This window comes from Myxine glutinosa, chromosome 3, assembly GCF_964187855.1.
Source record: "Myxine glutinosa chromosome 3, kmMyxGlut1.1, whole genome shotgun sequence".
Classification (NCBI taxonomy): domain Eukaryota; kingdom Metazoa; phylum Chordata; class Myxini; order Myxiniformes; family Myxinidae; genus Myxine; species Myxine glutinosa.
The window spans coordinates 71,286,526-71,302,885 of record NC_136263.1 but is presented as its reverse complement, the minus strand read 5'-3'; the positions used below and the strand labels follow the sequence as shown (position 1 = coordinate 71,302,885).

The 16,360-nt window shown below is 44.0% G+C and overlaps 1 protein-coding gene across 4 annotated transcripts in view; it reads left to right on the top strand.

Moving 5' to 3' along the window:
- Positions 1-11,532, top strand: part of LOC137423449 (clathrin interactor 1) — an 87,249-nt gene extending 75,717 nt beyond the window's left edge. For 2 of the 4 annotated variants that reach the window (XM_068110639.2, XM_068110640.2), the window contains 5 exons: positions 2,371-2,506; positions 2,744-2,827; positions 3,940-4,217; positions 4,448-4,685; positions 5,363-11,532. In XM_068110639.2, coding sequence (XP_067966740.1) covers positions 2,371-2,506; positions 2,744-2,827; positions 3,940-4,217; positions 4,448-4,685; positions 5,363-5,688 — 1,062 coding nt within the window. In that variant the 3' untranslated portion in view covers positions 5,689-11,532. The remainder of the gene's footprint in view (positions 1-2,370; positions 2,507-2,743; positions 2,828-3,939; positions 4,218-4,447; positions 4,686-5,362) is intronic. The other 2 variants (XR_010983710.2, XR_010983709.2) reach the window with 2 other exon arrangements.
- Positions 11,533-16,360: the final 4,828 nt, after the last annotated feature.

Here is a 16,360-nt window from a genome sequence, read left to right as displayed (position 1 = left end):
TGTTGTTTGTGTCCTTCGCCCTCTCTCCCCATCTTGTCTACCGCTTCCCTTATTTTGTGTTTTATGTGTCGGTTTGACTTTTTGTGTGATTAATGTTAGCTCTTTCATGAGCCTCGATGTATACAAAAAAAACCCCCCAAAAAAAACCCAGTCCCTGCTTATGAGAAACATCCCCATAACATGAAGCTGCCACTACCATGCTTCACAGTAGGGATGGTGTTCTTTGGGTGAAGTGCTGTGTCTGGTTTGCGCTAAACATAAAGTTTTGCATTTAGGCAAAGATGTCTATGTTTGTTTCGTCCGATCACTAAACCTTTTGCCACGTGGCTTCAGAATCTTCGAAGTAGTTTTGTGCATACGTCAAAAAGGACTCGACGTGGGCTATTTGGAGTAATGGTTCCTTCTTGCCACCTTTACTTACCACACAGGCCAGACTTGTGGAGTGCTTTGGATATTGTTGTCACATGCACACAGTGAGCAGTCTTTGCCATAAAGGCCTGTAGCTCTTTCAATGTTGTCATTGGCCTCTTGGTGATCTTTTGAAAGCTCCTTGGTGCTCATGGTTGAGTCTTTGCTGTGAAATGCACCACTCAGCAGAGGAAACCTATAAGAATAGCTGATTTTTTCTGAAATAATCAGAATCACTACAATTTAACACAGGTGTAGGCCAATTAACATGGTCTGTGATTTTGTAGGTGATTGGTTACACCTGAGCTAATTTACAATTGCTATTTATAAGGGGGTGGACACATCCTAACATGATATTCTTGTTGTGTATTTTTAATTAATTTTCTTAAATTTGTTGAATTAGTTTTTCACTTGGAAGTTGTGGGTTACGATGTGTAAATAAAGGTGGAAAAAGTCTGTTTTAATGCAATTTAATTCCAGGCTATAAGACAACAAAAGGTGAATATTTTGAAAGGGGGTGTAGACTTTCTATAGGCAGTGTGTGCTCACTTATGTTATTGGGCGTTTTGTCTTACAAACCATCGTTGATATTCTGCAAGAAAGTACACACTAATTATATTCTTTGTGCAGTCCTGTGAACTCCTGTTAAGACTTGTAAGCTGAGACAGAGACATTTCAATCCTTATTTTGCTTGTTCGTACTTCTCACCTCCTCACCCCCATCCCCCCCCCCCCTCCTATTTTAATCAAAATTCATTTGTGAGACCATTTTCCTTCAGAAGAGAGAGTCTATTGTGTATGATGCTTCTGAAAAGCATTTCGTTTTATTGTGCTTGTAATAACATTGCTGCGTCTGATGTTTGCTTTTTGTGACACGTGATTAGAACAGTCTCATGCTCACTCCCTAAGTCGCAAGTGATTCACACATTTGCCCTAGGATGTTTTCCTGTATGTAGTTGTTGTTTTTTCCTTACCGAGACGAAATGTGAAATCCTTTGGAAGAATCCCATCACCCTTTGGGAGATATGCCCTTGGTGGTGATTCCACGTGCCCCCGAGCTGTGGCCACTTTTCCCACCGATGGAGAGCGGGGATGCACGAGGCACGTTTGTGGCGCCAGGCACGGCGGTCTCTTTTGATGCTGGCACCTTCGGTTCCGGGCACTGCCCCGGTGCATCAACAATGCTCGCTTCCACGCATTCACAGAGGCTCGCTCAACGGTTTCCTCTTCCGCCTCACAGTTGCTTTGATGCAGGGATACTGCTCGTGATAGAACAAGGAAGTGCCTTGAATGGGAATTCTTTGTGTGGCCCAAATAACCCCCTTCTCCCTACCCCTTCCCCTCCATTTTGCCCAAACCTCCCGGCCTCACGGCTTTGGCTATTTTGAGCGTCGTCCTCTTGAGAATTGGGCACGAGTTCCGAGATTTCTTGAACCTGGTGCATGCATGTTTGTTGGCAGTTGGAAACTGTTGTAGATTCGGCATGTTTGGCCAACACCAAACCTCCCTCAACAGTAGATTGTCGCATGCACTTGAACTATTCGTAATACCTTTGATGGCGTTCTTTGCTGTGCAATAGTTTGGCAGCAAGGTGTGCACGCTACTTTTGTTTTGGCATAGGAAAGGCCAAGGTGGAGTGGCCCTGTAAGTCCCTATTTTAACTTGCAGATTCTGGGAGTCCTTTTGTTTATTTTGTTTCTTCTCATCCAAAGTGCATGTTTTTTTTGTTTGTTTTTTCCTAAACATGATAATTGTCAACTTGTTCATTTGATATCATTCTACTGATGATGCACCGTTAAGTCTCATGTTGGAAGTGCAAACCATTGTTCATTCCATAGTGTTGCCTAAAAAGCCGTGCAGAAAAAAAACGGGCTTTGTTAGCATTAACACCATATGAAGGTGTACACACTCCCATGAGCTTACATTTGTGTTAGGTTAAGAGCCACCCTGCCTCTTCCCATAGATCGAGAAGTCTTCTTCCATGACAGCACTGCCCACAGATGTTGGTGCTCCACCAAAATCTTTGTCCAACCTCGCCGACATGCTGCTTGACCCGGGATTTGACTGTCCTGCTCCGAACCAAAACACTGCCGCATCTGGTGTGTCTCACAGGGTTGCCATGGCATGTTTGAAACTTTAAAATTTTAAATAAATACACGGCTTGTTGTTGGGCACTAGGCCTCGGCGTTAGTCTTGAGTGTTTGGCATGATTCAAAACGTGATGGTAACATAAAATGTGATTTGGATTTATGACTGCAATGTTAGCTTTGTTTGATGTCCAGCTTCTGTGTGAACTTGATGACTGTACTCTGTTGTTTGTTTGTTTTTGCCTGCAGTTAATCTTTTTGCAAACTTTCCTGGACTCGCTCCTGCCACCAACCCAACAAATGGACTTTCCAGCACCATGCCAACCACACTAGGTGAGCTTCCTTTCAAATGTCTGTAAGCCCTCAAATTGACTTGAATGTTGTTGCTCCGTACCAACTTGATAAAGGTTTTGCTCCTTGTCCACCGTTGAGAAGGATCTTGCCAGCTGCATAAGCCTGTGTTCAAAACCATGGGCCGGGCGGGATGTTAACCATGGATGGGTCCGGTTGGGGAGTTTAAAAGTGTTGCAATATGTGGATGGTGTTATGAGAAAGTCAGCTTTGGTATGGTCAACATTTGCACTTGCACTTGTACATTGTTCATTTTGGGGTCCGTTTCTCGTTTTGCTTTTCAGAGTAAAACGTTGCCATTTTGTTGCTACATTTGTAATATTGTAGTTGTACAGGGACTGGCAGGATAGTCTACAGGTATGCACACTCAACTGTGAGCTGTCTCACCTGGGTTCGCATTTTGGCGTAGCTATAAGCTGTCACCCCTGGTGCTTGCCACGCATGGCCACCCATCTATGTGTTTGCCGTCCATTGGGAGGATGTTGAGCCAGAGTACCTGTCTGCCCTGCAGTAGGCGTTGCTAGACGTTAAAGTTCCCACTGTGTCTTTCATGACGAGTAGGTGGGTTATCGTCGGCACTGAGCATTCCAAATTCATGCCTTGACCGACTGCTTAGAAGGTAACGGCAAAGCCACCCAGCATAACCTTTGGCAGCACTGTCAAGAGTCTGGTATATTTGATTGATGGAGCAGTTATTGGATCTCGTTTGCAGAAGGTTGATTTAAAAACAACAACAACAAAAAAACACATTTTTAGCTACAAGAGGATCCTCAGTTAAAAAAAAAAAAAAGATTTGTAGTTGAATGAATGCCCATTGTAAACTTTTTCCGAGTTTGTTTTGTCATTCGCATTATGACAAAATTTCTTCGCTTTAAATAATTTGGGACATAATCGTACTGTAATGCTCCTTTTATCTAATTGAGTAGTTATGCACATGTGTCCAATGACCTTGGTGTCTCCCATTGTCCAGCCCAGTTGACAAAATCTCTTGTGTAATACTTGCGTGGTACGAGTATTCATTCAGTTAGACAATCAACTGTTGAGGAAAGTTCACGCCTGAAAATTGAATCAACTTTCTTTCGATCTTCCTCCAGGCAGTGAAATAGATGCCTGGGGGAATTTCTCTCAAGGTCCTTCTGTCAATATGGGTGGTGATGCCAATCACTTCCCGGCACCTTCAGTCTCTGTCAGCCAGCCTCTGTCGACCAATCCCACTGCTGCAGCACAAAGCCCCGTTCAGCATCCTGGTGACCTGTTTGGTGCCTTGGGTTCTTCAAATGCATTGAGCCCACATGCCGGTGTGCCATTCCCCGGGGGCTTTAATGTAATGACTGCTTCAAATCCGAGCTTCCAACACTCCTCAATGAATCAAGTAAAACCTTAAAATTCGAATTTTTTTCACATTGATTGTCTCTGTGATGGCATATTGCCATTTGCTCTCATTTTAAGTTTTTTGTTGGTGTCAATTAATTATTATAGTTGGTGACAAATTTTTGTAGGACTTTTTACAAACGTATTTTTAAAATTTTTACTCGTCTGCGTGAGGGTTTAATCTACCTCTCCCCCCCCCCCCCCCCTCCCGACCCCTTGCAACGCAAACAGCAAAACTTGCACATGCAACCTGTACCAATGGTGGCTGCATCACACCAGGCCAGCTTTGGAGGCCTCAACATGGGAGTCCCAATGGCCACCAAGGTGGCGGCCATGCCTTCAGTGTGGTCTGACAGCGGCAGCGTGAATATAAGCCTGGAAGGCCTCAGCATGTTTTCCACTCCCCAGAAAGCCCCCCAGCCATCCATGAATGCCATGATGCAGCATCAGCAGCAGCTGCCTCAAGCACGTGAGCACAGGGGGCTCACGGGAAATCTCTCCGCCGCAATTGGCATTTGCTGTTGAACACATTGACGGCACATTCTCAAATGGCAACTGCATGATTCGTAATTTGATTTTGTTGCTATTCGGTGTTAATTTTTTTTTTCTTCATAGCTCTGGCAGAATTTATTTTGACGATGTATTAACAAGTACGGTTATCTTAAAATCCTCACGGGGCTTTCAACTTGGCTGCTTCTCAGCAGGAAACTTTCATTTTGGGACTCCAACTGTCGTCACAATTTGGACATTTTGTCAAATGTTTTAACTTTCTTCGCTTAACCTGTATGGTATTCCCACCCGTGAATTTGTATCGGGATGCTTCAATCCCAGTTGCACATCCCGTATATTATTTTGCTTTGTGCATTGCCCACTGTCCTTGCAATTCATGTGAAATTACACAAATTTCTCCTCTTAATCTCTGTCACATGTGTACATGCTCTTTCATGCCATCAACATTAGTATCTAAAGAAGAAGGGGTGGCTGGGGGGGTCACCTTTTGTTGATGCATTTGACAAAAATATCACGACAATTACAAAATTGTCAAGTTGATGGAATTTGGGGCTTGAACCGAGCCGGTCGCGATTTCTGTGTTTTTTTTTTTTTAAAGAACATCTTTCCATCAAACCCTCCTCTGTTTTCCCCCAGCAATGCACCAATCCATACCTGCAGTGGCTCAAGGCTTTGGCAACCTCTCCATCGGAACCCGTCTTCCCATGATGAGTCCTGCTGGTACCGCGCCCGTGTTAGCCCCACCGGTTTCTCCGATTGTGCCAGGCACAGTTCCCACTAACCCAATGATGCCCATGGGCCGGGCTGCGCCAATGAGGGGATTGGCACCCAATCAGCATGGCATGATGACAAAGGGAGGGATGGTGGGATCTCACTTTGGACTGGGCAGAGCGATGGCGCCATCGGTCAGACCTGTGGCTCAATCCGATGCCTTCTCGACATTCGCTAACTTCGATAAGTGATGGGACGTGGCGGTGTGTACACAAGGAAAAGGAGTATTTTTAATCGGGTGCAAACTTTTAATCCGGACAAGATTTATGAAGCCTGTATTTAAGTCTGATGTATGATGATCAATATTCCACACGTATAACTTGATGTGGGTGGAGGTTACGGGGCAGGCCTCTAACTTTGTGGACGCATATGGGTATTTTGGTGGTTTTTGAATGGCGGTGATCATCACTTAGCATTAAATGCCTGATTAAAATTCCTAATCAAATGAAAGTTTCGTGTATGCTCTATAATGCAGTACAACTTTTATCAAGGTATGCAATTATCTTTGGACAATGACCGCAAAATATTATTTTATTTTGTTTTCGATGACATTGCACGAAACTCGTAGAACTATGTTAAACCTTAGGGTTTAAAAGATAGCCTGACGGTTTGATTGTTGAGCTAAGGATTTATTTTTATTGTAAACATCGTCTGTCTTGAAGATGCCGTGGCTTTGCGGTTGTGTTTGGAATAGCTTTTCTTGCCCGAAAACTACCGACATGTAGTTGGGCCGTGAACGAGCGAAACTGCATTGGAGGCAGACCGACAGATAGATCTTGCGATTTTATTCAAAATCCTCCGAACAACAAGAAGGAGAACGTTTCAGAAGGACTGTATCGAGTGAACATGAAAAGGCATATTAATTTATCCCGGTACCTTTAAATACTGATCAAATTGGCTCTCGCCAACTTTTAATAAGGTGAGCCAGCTTTATCTGCGTATTATGTACGAGCCGGTCATCGTGAGCACCTTTTCGGGGGTCATTCAAAGCTGGACAAGCCTGTCTTATATGGTTCTCAGCTAAGTTAGCTTAATGTCCGTCCAAATGCTGTAAGACGCCATTTCTGATTTTGTTCTCGAATACTGTACGTCCCTTTTTTGTTGTTGTTGTTGTTGTTGTTCGTTCTTAATCTGCCGTGCAATCCTATTCTACCTCCAAATTAGTTTAACCTCTCGTTTTATTTTTTGGAGTAGTTGAGGGGGCGTTTTTGCCACCAATCGCCTTTTGCAGTCGTCCTGGGTGCGAGGCAGCATTTTTATGCAACGACTAACCAGCGATGGAAGCGATTGAAAGCACCGGGTCGGTTTGTATCTCGAGCTGCGTTGGCTTTGGCAGCAATTTTGTCGGTTGTAACACCCTGTGGGGCAGACGTTCGGATTGCATGCTTGGAGGATGAGTCAGAGGCATTTTGTCTTCCTTTGCTGATCATCATGCTCTTTCCCCAAAAAAAAAAAAGCCCATGTAAACGTCTCATTTTGCTTTGGTGGTTGGTGGGTTGCCTCAGCTTTCATTCTCATCGTTTTAAATAGTGATTCGACTTGGTGTTGGGACGTGCGACAGAACCTCACTGAGCGGCATGGATAACTTTTATTTTGAATGCGTACGAATGAATCGCGTCTCTGCTATAGTTCTCGTAGTTTGTACATAACTTTAGATAAATGTGATTTATGCTGATCAGATGCCTTAAATTTACCTTGACGGCGGGAAGGGTTTGGGTTTATGTTTTTAAGCTGCGTGGGGAGGCAAAAACAACAAAACTATGGCTGTGATTTATCTAATGCTTGAGAGTTTTATTAAACTTCTTTTATTACAATAATCAACGTCTCTGTAATTGCTTTTGCCCCAAGATATGTTGCCGCATCCTCTGTGCTTGTTTTTAGTAGGAAATCCTCAAACGCTCTATCTCCAGCAGCGACACCTGCATCCACGCCACATGTGCTACGGTACTTCTCCAGACCATCCCTTTGCAAGCCATCTCCTTTTTGGTCATTTATATTGCACGGCCATTTTGAATAATTTTGAACTTGCTTTCCAAAAACTCGGGACCTGCAGATGAAGCGACTCAGGTGAGCTGTAAGCGAGCAATCTCGTGGTCAAGAGGAAGTGTTCTGCACAACATCCAGCGTGAAACTTGACGTGAGCCAAGGCAAATTACCTCTGGTGGTCTTGCTGACCTCGCGTTGCTACCATAATCGGGTCCAGATGGTTGCGACTGTGTGGGTTGTTTTGACGGTGAAAAGTTGAAGACTGCGTAAGTGATATTGCCAAATGCAAATGTTAGTGCTGGGTGCAGCATATTAAACATGCCAGCCACAATAACTTGCCTTCCTTGTCTTAATGCTGCGTTACGCCCGCGGTTCTTTGTTCGACTCCGTCATCGTGACGCCTTCGATCCTCAAAACAGAATCGAAGGCCAGTTTGGCATATGGATCGGGTCTTGTGAAAGCAGTGGCTTGTGGGGGAGGCAATGAGGGTTGGTTTATCAAAAGTGCTTGATATTTACGATTTAACAAGTTGAAATTTATTGCGTTTTGATTCTTGATGCATTTCTTCATATGACCACGGGTCTGCCTCTTGCACGTGCGTTTTGTGGTGAATTTGAAATCTGCTCATATAAATTGATAACAGACCGATTCTCGAGTTTTGATGCCTCGCTTTTTCCACTGCAAATGGCAATTTGGCTTATTGTGGTCGTGCCATTTTCTTGGCATTTGGGTTGCAATTTGATTGTACAGAAATAATGCTGTAGCAAGTTTTATGCTTTAAAACCACATGATGTTATGTCAAACCGTGTTGTTGGCCATTATGACAAAAATCACCTATTTGATCAGATGTTTTATGTGCAGCTATTCCAGCATTTGATTATTTTTTTGTTAGTTCTTAAACATTTGATGAGCGATTCCTGCATGAACAGTGTTTACGTTGTTTCACGACGATTCATCTCGTTCTTCAGTCATGTATTGGATCCACGAGCAGTGAACACCAGCTCCTTACCTGGAATGCCTCCGCTGGCGAAGTGAACCTCATTCAGCTGGTTTGGTCTTCTGCAAAATCGGATTTGCTCTGCACTGCTCGAATGATTGGAAGAAACGTTTTTGTGTTGGTTTACTTGTCTGCCTGCCTGCCTTTTGAAGGTATTCTGCACTTCTTCAGTTCCTGTAAAATATTGTTCAAAACCGGGACTTTCGAAAAAATACTTGAGGTCTCTTTTGCACAAGCCATTCAACTTAAACCTCATGGCGCTTTAGCTTTGGAATGTGAAATTCCTGGTTTGAATCTAGCAATTTTGCGCCAATCAGACAATTGTGATGCCCGGGCATTCTTCTACCACCAACTCGGTTGTCTGCATAGTATCCTTTCAATCATCGCTCATTTGAAAAGGCATTGACATCACAGCCTCCCACGACCTCGAGCATTGATGTTGCCAATGTTTGTCTCCCTGGTTCATCAAATCCATATAGTAGAAACTTGCACTTGAACAGCAATGACACCCAGCCTTTCTTTCTGTCTGTCGACTCCGTCCACCCCGTTCTCCTGGGCACTTGGTCCTCCCCCAGGAGCAGTGTAACGCCATCAATCAAGATGCAGGCTGCCCGGCCTGGGAGAAAAGGAATGAGGGAAGTCACCCTTGCCCTCACCCTCGGCTTCCTGTCAGCTGCCCTTACTGCCAGACCTGCCATCAATCACGCAGCCAACTGCAACGTACCCTCACTACATACAAGTGCCCCTCTCGCCCCTCCCACTCTCCTTCCATCCGTCTCACCCCCGCAACCCCCCATCCTCCAAACGGTCCAACCCCACACTGCCTCTCATCCGTCAAGCCGACAAACTTTGCGTCGACACGCGCCCCTTGCCCCCTTACTGCCTCTCCAAAATTTCCAGCCATTTGTCTCCAGGAGTGACACGAGTGGTCAACAGTCAAGGCAGTGGTTGTCCGAGCTTACCCTGAAACAACAAACTTGATGAACTTGCACAGACCAACTTTATAACTAACATGTGATAATGTTGGGGCCAATTTTGCTGTTGCAGACTGTGCTGTGCGACAGGGTTTTAGTCCTCGTGGATTAAAATTGGCGGACGAAAACGTCTTTGGTGCATTGTGATATTTGGTATGCAAAAATACACATAGTTGCAGATATCGGCATATTTAATTATTTTTCACCTGCAACACTTTTCTGGGAATACCTCTTCAAACATTTGGACATCTTCGGTGGTCAAAGAATGACAATTCCAACATTTGGACATCTTTGCCTGAGAATGACTATATACAGACCCGTTTTATTTATTCCGCTTGCTTTTTGTATGACCCGGTCGCTTGAGCTACAATATTTATTTGTTTTATCTATCTATCTTGTTACGTCCTTTCTAATGTACTGCCATTTTTGAGATGTTAAATTTTTTGGGGTTCACATAGTACCAATTGCACGTTTAGCCAGAAGCTTTGAACTTAATTTGAATACATTGAGAAACGGATGCGAAGCGACATCGTTGACTTGTTCCGATTTCTCAATGGAATTCCCCTTCTATTAGGCTTCCAGTAGGATGTGAAATTGCAACGAACATGCTCTTCAAAATCCAGTTATCAGAATGCAGTAAATTAAAATTATCTTGAAGTAGGTCATTACTGTAACTGCATTGTGTGCACAAAGGGGACCACTGAAGTGAGGTTATCTGGTTACCAAATATATATTTTAAATCCTTCCATCCAAATGTGTTTTATTCCAAGAGCTTGAGTGAAGTGTGATGCAATTTAATAGGAAATAAGCTCAACCTATCAAGTAGCAGCTGAATGCATGTTGGCCCAGAGGTCATTCCAAACTCTGACTGGTCTTGCATACTTTGCCCATAGTTCATTTGCTTGATGACTGGGATAATTGGAATGTTCTGTTGCAGGTGGATATTCAAATTGTTAGATAGTTTATATCGGTGAGATTGAATTTTTTTCCACATTCCATTAGGCTTATTATTTTGGAGTGGGGGTCGTCGTGCAGTGCATATGTTTGATATGATACTGAATCCCTGAGAATGTGGGTGTTTTTCACTATGATTCTGTACCTTTATGAATACGTCCTCGTCACGGCGCTGTGGTTATTTGACTTCGACTGCAGCGAAGTCTACTGGACTCGTCTACTAAACCAATTGCGTTGCGCTCACGCCATCCCAAGGCCAACAGTGGCCATAGCCTAACATGGTGTATCTGAGCCAAACATGTGCTCTCTCTGCCTCTCACTCCTTCTGCACACTCCTACTCCTCCCGCCCCTCCAACGCCTTCCGCACACTTCTGCACCTTCCCACTCCTTCTGCACCCTCCCTCTCCTTCTGCACCCTCCCCTTCCTTACGCACCGTCCCTCTCCTGCATCTTCCCACTCCTTTTGCACCCTCCCACTCCTCCTGCCCCCTCCAACTCTTTCCACACCCTCCAACTCCTTCTGCACCCTCCAACTCCTCCCATCCCCTCCCACTCCTCCCATCCCTCTCCCACTCCTCCCCGCCCCACCCACTCTTCCCATCCCATCCCACTCCTTCCATCCCCTTCCTACTCCTCCCTGCCCCACCCACTCTTCCCATCTCCCACTCCTCCTGCCTTTCCCACTCCATCCCCTCACACCCCTTCTGCCACCCACCCCTCCTGCCCTTCCCACTCCACCAGTCTCCCACCTGCCCTTCCTACTCCATCCCCCTTGCATCCTTTCTGCCACCCGCCCCTCCCACACCTCCAATCCCCCTCCCGTCTCCCACTCCTCCGTCCTCCTCGCACCTCTTCTGCCTCCTGCCACTCCCACTCCTCTCTCCACCACCACTCCCACTCTGCCTCTTCTGTAAGAAATCATTTAAGAACTTGCCATATTCCTACACTAAGCCCACCTTCGTACTGGATTTGTGCCCTCAGCTTTCTGTCCACCTGTGTTGAAGTGAAATTATGACCAAATCACATCAATGTTAACGACATTAATCTGTTATCAAAGGTGAAGTATATTCGGTATTCTACCCAGATGCAGTGCTTGGTCGCACAATAAAGATTTTTGACCGTCCGCTCTGAATGTAGGAAGTTGGGGGTTCGAATCCGAATCTGGTACCAAAGACGTTTAAAATGGTATGTGCTGCATATGTGTATGTGTGATGGGAGGAATCCCATCACACTCGGTATTTGAAGACTTGGAGCACAGACAAACCCTCTCGGTTTGCATCAATGGCGAGGAAATCCCTCCGTTTCTTGCTCTGCCCATTGCGGAGAAAAAGAACTTCAATGTCATGAAGATGGCGTCCCAAAGTACTTATCACTTTTCCCTAGCCTAGTGACTATAGTTGTCTGAAGTAAAGTCCGGTGTTCTACATGCATGTATACAAATAAGCCTCAGTCACACTGGATCACACTGGTTTTGATCGTACGTTTTCTGGATCATGCCATTGGTGGCAATTTGGCCGATGTACGACAAATCGGCAATGTTTGCTACGATCTCCATTTGCGATCGCATACTGTGATTGCTCTTAAGACTGGTGGTAGGTCATCGTACGATTGGTGGTACGCGTGGTCGTGCGATCACCAACGATTGGAGAAGATCGATCGCAAGATCAATCGTAGGTAATCGTGCGACTAGTGGTGGCGATCAGTGACCGCGATCGTACGATCAATCGTGGCGACCTGCGACCACTCGCACGATCGATCGCAGCCAGTCATGAGATAGGTCGCTCGATCAGATCTAAAGGCTCGCGATCGTCCGTCAGCATCAGTAGTCACCTACCTCTCAAGGAGTACACTTCGTCGACCTTTTCAACTGAAACTATAATTCGCTATGCCTCCCAAGAAGGGAGCTGTGGCCTGGCAGCTTAGTTCTGCACATTACTTTATTGTGTTAAAGATTTTACTTTGACAAAGAACTTTGTTTGTGTATACATGTATTGATTTAATTTGTATTTAAAATAATAATTTTTTCCATTGTAATATAAACCAGTCATTACTCGGGCCATACACACACAATAAAGACAACTAATTATTACTTTTTCTCCTGACATACCATGAAATAGCATGTTTATTGTACAAGTTCATTGCAAAATAGATATGCAAAAATAGATCATACACATAGCATATAATATATGATACACATATCTCAAAAAAAATATCAAAATTCCAACATTCACACAACAGTTCCTAGATCATGTTATCCTGCCATGGGACACTGCCGACGTTGTTGTAGTAGTGCTTGAGGTAACGCGCACAGCCTTGGCGAGCTAAAGACTGCCTAAAGACTGAAGACTGATGGTACCACCAATCGTAAGGTCGTGCAACCAGTCGTGACCGGTCGCACTACCGATCGTGAGGTCGTACGACAGGTGGCACCACCAATCGTCAGGTGGCAGGACCAGTTGCACAACCAATCGTGCGACTACGTGACCCGCGATCATGCACGACTGGTGGTGCGTCCATGCGCGACTGGTGGTACGACCATGTAAGACCTGTCTGCGACCTCTTACGATTTGGAATCGCAGGTCAGAAGTTTTGAACATGACTATCAACCTTGCTGCGACTGATTTTGCTCTGGCGATCACCCATGACCTCTGCGACCAGTCGCGCGCTATTTCTACGATTTGCCCGCGATTCCAACATTTTTCGGTCGCAGCTAGGTCGTAACCTGGTCGCAGGCCCGGTGTGACTGGAGCCATCCATGCGACGTTTGACCCTCTCCACGAACCATGGATCGTACGATTGTTTTTATTTTCAGCACTGGAGGCTGTTTGTTCCCCAGATTATTTTTTACCCTCGCCTGAGGAGAAGGTATTGTATTTGTCTTCACGAAACTTCACGAAAGGTTAGAGTTCGTGGTCCCACAAAATCCTATATATCTTTGAGGTAAAAATGTCAACATAGGCCAAAGGTCAACCACTTTTTTCAAATTTCTAAAATCCTCAATTTTCTTACGATTGACTTGAAATTTGAATAGGATTTACATATCAATTAACTGAATTCAACCATCAACTATTTGAGGTCAACATAGGTCACAAGGTCAACATAAGCCAAAGGTCAACCACTTTTCTTCAAAATTATAAAATCCTCAACCTTCATCCGATTGACTTGAAATTTGAATGGGATTTTCACAACAGCAAACTGAAATCAACCACCAACTATTTTTGAAGTCAACATCAGCAAAAAGGTCAACAACCATTTCAAATTTCTAAAATCCTCAATTTTCATCCAATTGACTTGAAATATGAATAGGATTTGCATATCAGCGAACTGAATTCAACCACTAATAATTAATTATTTTTGAGGTCAAAAGGATGCTCCACTGAGTGCCATTCTACTTTGTTCGCTTTTGCCAAATGTGGCACTATGAGGGATTTTTCATTTGTGTGTGTATGTTTGTCTGCTCACTTATACTGCGTACAACTTCACCAAATGGTCGAGTTTATGGTCTGACAAAATCCTATATATTTTTGAGGTCAAATGTTTAACATAGGCCAAAGGTCAACCACTTTTTCTCAGATTTCTAAAATCCTCAATTTTCATCCGATTGACTTGAAATTTGAATAGGGTTTTCATATCGGCTAACTGAATTCAACCAACCACTATTTTGGAGATCAACATAGGCCAAAAGGTCAACAATCTTTTCAAATTTCTAAAATCCTCCATTTTTATCCAATTGACTTGATAGTGCAGGCCCATATGTCATAACAATATTGTTTGTGTTTTTTGTTTGTTAAAATTGATTTAGCAATGGATTCTGCTTCAGAATATTATAGAGATGTAAAAAAAATAGGGTTCCATTTTTTCTTTTACGTCTAATAGGTAGTAATTCGAAGAAATCCAAGATGGCCGCCATAAAATTTGGAAAATATACTTTTGTGCATATCTTTGTATCTAGATATCATATAAACATGAATAATATGTCCTTTTATATGTTTTCAGACCCAAGGAAGCCATTTCTGCCATTGTTTTTACAGAAAAATGCAAGGAAAATAAAATAGTGGACATATACCAGCCAAAGTGGGGTCGGCCGGCATGAAATCGGTTAATTAAGTTTCCACCATCTAGTTAAGGTCTGGTTTTGACTGTGTTGACGAAATGTGAATCTGAATAGTAGTATCTATCTTTGCAGGACCGACGACAGTTCAAGAGTGTCTAGAAAATTACACCTACCTTCAAGATGAGTGACTCACCACCCAGGAAGATTGAGAAGTCAGTAGATTTCGGACTTTGTTTTGTATGCCAAATGGCCATAGGGCAAACAGACTATACAACCTTTGTAACGAAACCAAAACTCTCCTCTGTCGAGAAACTGATGGCAGGTGCTGAGGAACAGTACACGTATGGTGAAACAAAGTTTGCATCATTGAATAGACGTTTGCAATATTCCTCTGCTGAAGAATTGCTCGCAAAAGGTCTCCGCTACCATAAAGCTTGTTACAAAGATGTTACCAATAAGATGCACATTGATCGAGCAAAGGCTAGGTTTGAGAAAGGAACAACATCAGGCAGTGCCGCAGAAATCCGACTGGAAAAGAGAGGACGACCAAGTTCTAGTGATCTAGGGGAAAGCACGTCAACATCCAGAAGGTGTTCCCGAGAACAGACATTTGACGCGCTCAGATGTGTCATATGCCAGGAAGACAGAGGAAGTGAACTACACAATGTGTCAACAAAGAACATGGGACTCCAGATCAGAAACATTGGCCAAGAAACAAGTAATGACAATCTGAAAGTGAGACTGAACAGTGTCATAAGTTCGCCTGACCCATTGCAAGCAATGGCTGAGGACATGAAATATCATTTACCATGTGTAGTTAAGGCCAAACGTGCTATAGTTAAGACGGAAAAACAAACAGAAACAACCAATGTTAACTTTGGTCAGGTGTTATCAGACCTTGAACTCATTGAAATTGTTGAAACTGCGTTGAATGATACTACTGAAAATGCTGTGCTGAATATGAATGAAATTCATGTAACCTATGTCAATTTACTTAAGGAGCACGACTTTCCGGTCTCAGACAACCATAGTTATAAGCCATACCTGAAACAATTGATCCTAGACAACATTGCCGATGTTCATTTCAGCCGGCCCTCAAACAAAACAAAGCCAGAGCAGATTCTTTCCACAAAGCTCAAAGACCACATGATATCAAGCACAATTACAGCAGACAGCATCAAAGACGATTTTAAAGTACTTTTGCGAGCTGCGAAAATATTGAGGAAAGACATCGCATCTTCCCCAGCATGGAAATTTAATGGAACCTTTGCTGATTACAAGCCACCCCCGATGCTCAACATCTTCTGCAAGCATGCAGTCATGGGAACAAGGAAAGTAGGAAATAGCAACAGGGAGGACTCCATTGGTGTGAGTGCATCATTGTTGGTGCAGCACTTTGTCGGTGCTTATAAATCTGACCGACAGGTATCGTACGAACCAAGAAGCGAGGATGGATCATTCAAACAACGATTTGAAACTCCATTGAGTGTGGGCTTAGCTCTCGACATACACAAAAACACACGATCCAAGGCGCTTGTAGAGAAACTTGCACATCTGGACCTCGCCATCTCCTACAAAAAGGTCATGGAGATTGAGACCAGCATTGCCAACTCCGTACTGAAGCAAATGGAGTCCACCGGAGGCATCTGTCTACCACCATGGTTGGTTCAGGACACGTTCGTCTGGTTTGCCATGGACAACATCGATTTTCTAGAGTCAACTCCTTGCGGGATGAATACCCTTCATGGTACAGCAATTGCGATCTACCAGCCTGTATCACCGGAGAAATCACCCATGATACCACCAATTGAACTTGACCGGTCATCAAAAGCTCAAACGATACATGATGCAGTTGGCTGTAAAACGTTGACCTGCAAGAAGCCAGCACCCGAGAAGA